Genomic DNA, 1,870 nt, shown 5'->3' on the forward strand with positions numbered 1-1,870 from the left:
CCCTGTGGGGCTGGACCCTACAGTCCTGGATCTTATTGAGTGTGATAAATATCCTCAATCAATGGAATATTGTAGAATTATATTAGAATAAAACAAGGCATAGCTGACTCCTTAGTATCTTTTCAATGGATTTAATCTTTTTCTTAAAGGGGCAAGAATATTTTTCTTGTATATTTTTTCCTGGTAAATTAGGCTATATTTCACTGTGATTATGGATTTCTAAAATCCCTAATGTTTTTGCTCTCCTAACATTCTTCAATAGATTGTCTCTAAGGTAGGTGTATACAGAACGAGGTGAATAACACAAAATCAATTATGAAGTAGCTCTAAGGAAATTGGGTTTGTCACAACTGAGAACTGTTACTGAGGGTGTATTATCCTATGTGAAAACTTAATTTCTGAATTGCTTGTATCCAAAATATAGACACAGTGCCAGACGCTGGTTTACTTATGTCCTATTTTCCAATTCTCTTTGTTTCTTTCCTCAAAAGGTGTCCAAGCTACACAGACTCACAGAATCTCACAGGTGTCTCAGAATTCCTCCTCCTGGGACTCTCAGAGGATCCAGAATTGCAGCTGGTCCTTGCTGGGCTGTTCCTGTCCATGTACCTGGTCACGGTGCTGGGGAACCTGCTCATCATCCTGGCTGTCAGCTCTGACTCCCACCTCCACACCCCCATGTACTTCTTCCTCTCCAACCTGTCCTTGGCTGACATCGGTTTCACCTCCACCACCATCCCCAAGATGATTGTGGACATGCAAACTCACAGCAGAGTCATCGCCTATGCAGGCTGCCTGACTCAGATGTCTTTCTTTGTCCTTTTTGCCTGTATGGATGACATGCTCCTGAGTGTGATGGCCTATGACCGGTTTGTGGCCATCTGTCACCCCCTGCAATACCGAGTCATCATGAACCCACGCCTCTGTGGCTTCTTAGTCTTGTTGTCTTTTTTTATTAGTCTTTTGGACTCCCAGCTGCACAGTTTGATTGTATTACAGCTCACCTGCTTCAGGGATGTGGCCATTTCTAATTTCTTCTGTGACCCTTCTCAACTCCTCCACCTTAGCTGTTCTGACACCTTCATCAATGAAATGGTCATATATTTCATGGGTGCCATATTTGGCTGTCTCCCTATCTCAGGGATCCTTTTCTCTTACTATAAAATTGTTTCCTCCATTCTGAGAGTTCCATCATCGGGAGGGAAGTATAAAGCCTTCTCCACCTGTGGCTCCCACCTGGCGGTTGTTTGCTTATTTTATGGAACAGGCCTTGTAGGGTACCTCAGTTCAGTTGTGTCACCATCCCCCAGGAAGAGTATGGTGGCTTCAGTGATGTACACGGTGGTCACCCCCATGCTGAACCCCTTCATCTACAGCCTGAGGAACAGGGACATTCAAAGTGCTCTGTGCAGGCTGCACGGCAGAATAGTCAAATCTCATCTTCTCCATCCTTTTTGTTATATGGGCTAGAAATGGCAGCAAAATGTAATACCTAGGCCTGCAAATCCTGCCCCCTTGGTCACGTTATTTTTGTTGCTTGATGGCTTTCATTCCTCTCTGGGTTTTGTATGTGAATATTGCTTGCTTTGTGTTGTCTTTAGTTGCAATGGGTGAGTATTCTGGTATCCTTTGTTCATCATATACATCATGAATGATGCCAATATACCTAGACAGCCTCCTTTAGTATCTGTGCAATGATCTTGATATCCAGGTGCAATCATAAATCTTTTCTTATAGACTTGAAATCCTCACTTAACTATCCAGGTGCAATCACAAATCTTTTCTTATAGACTTGAAATCCTCACTTAACTATCCAGGTGCAATCACAAATCTTTTATTATAGACTTGAAATCCTCACTTAACATTGTCA

The 1,870-nt window shown here is 42.7% G+C and overlaps 1 protein-coding gene across 1 annotated transcript; it reads left to right on the forward strand.

Moving 5' to 3' along the window:
- Positions 1-450: 450 nt before the first annotated feature.
- Positions 451-1,469, forward strand: OR7E24 (olfactory receptor, family 7, subfamily E, member 24; the record flags this gene model as incomplete). Its single annotated transcript, NM_001194036.3, is given in 1 exon segment — positions 451-1,469. A coding segment is annotated over 1 exon segment (1,019 nt), but the record flags the coding sequence as incomplete, so codon positions are not given.
- Between the last annotated feature and the right edge of the window lie 401 nt (positions 1,470-1,870).

Source organism: Macaca mulatta, chromosome 19, assembly GCF_049350105.2.
Source record: "Macaca mulatta isolate MMU2019108-1 chromosome 19, T2T-MMU8v2.0, whole genome shotgun sequence".
In the NCBI taxonomy this organism is placed as follows: domain Eukaryota; kingdom Metazoa; phylum Chordata; class Mammalia; order Primates; family Cercopithecidae; genus Macaca; species Macaca mulatta.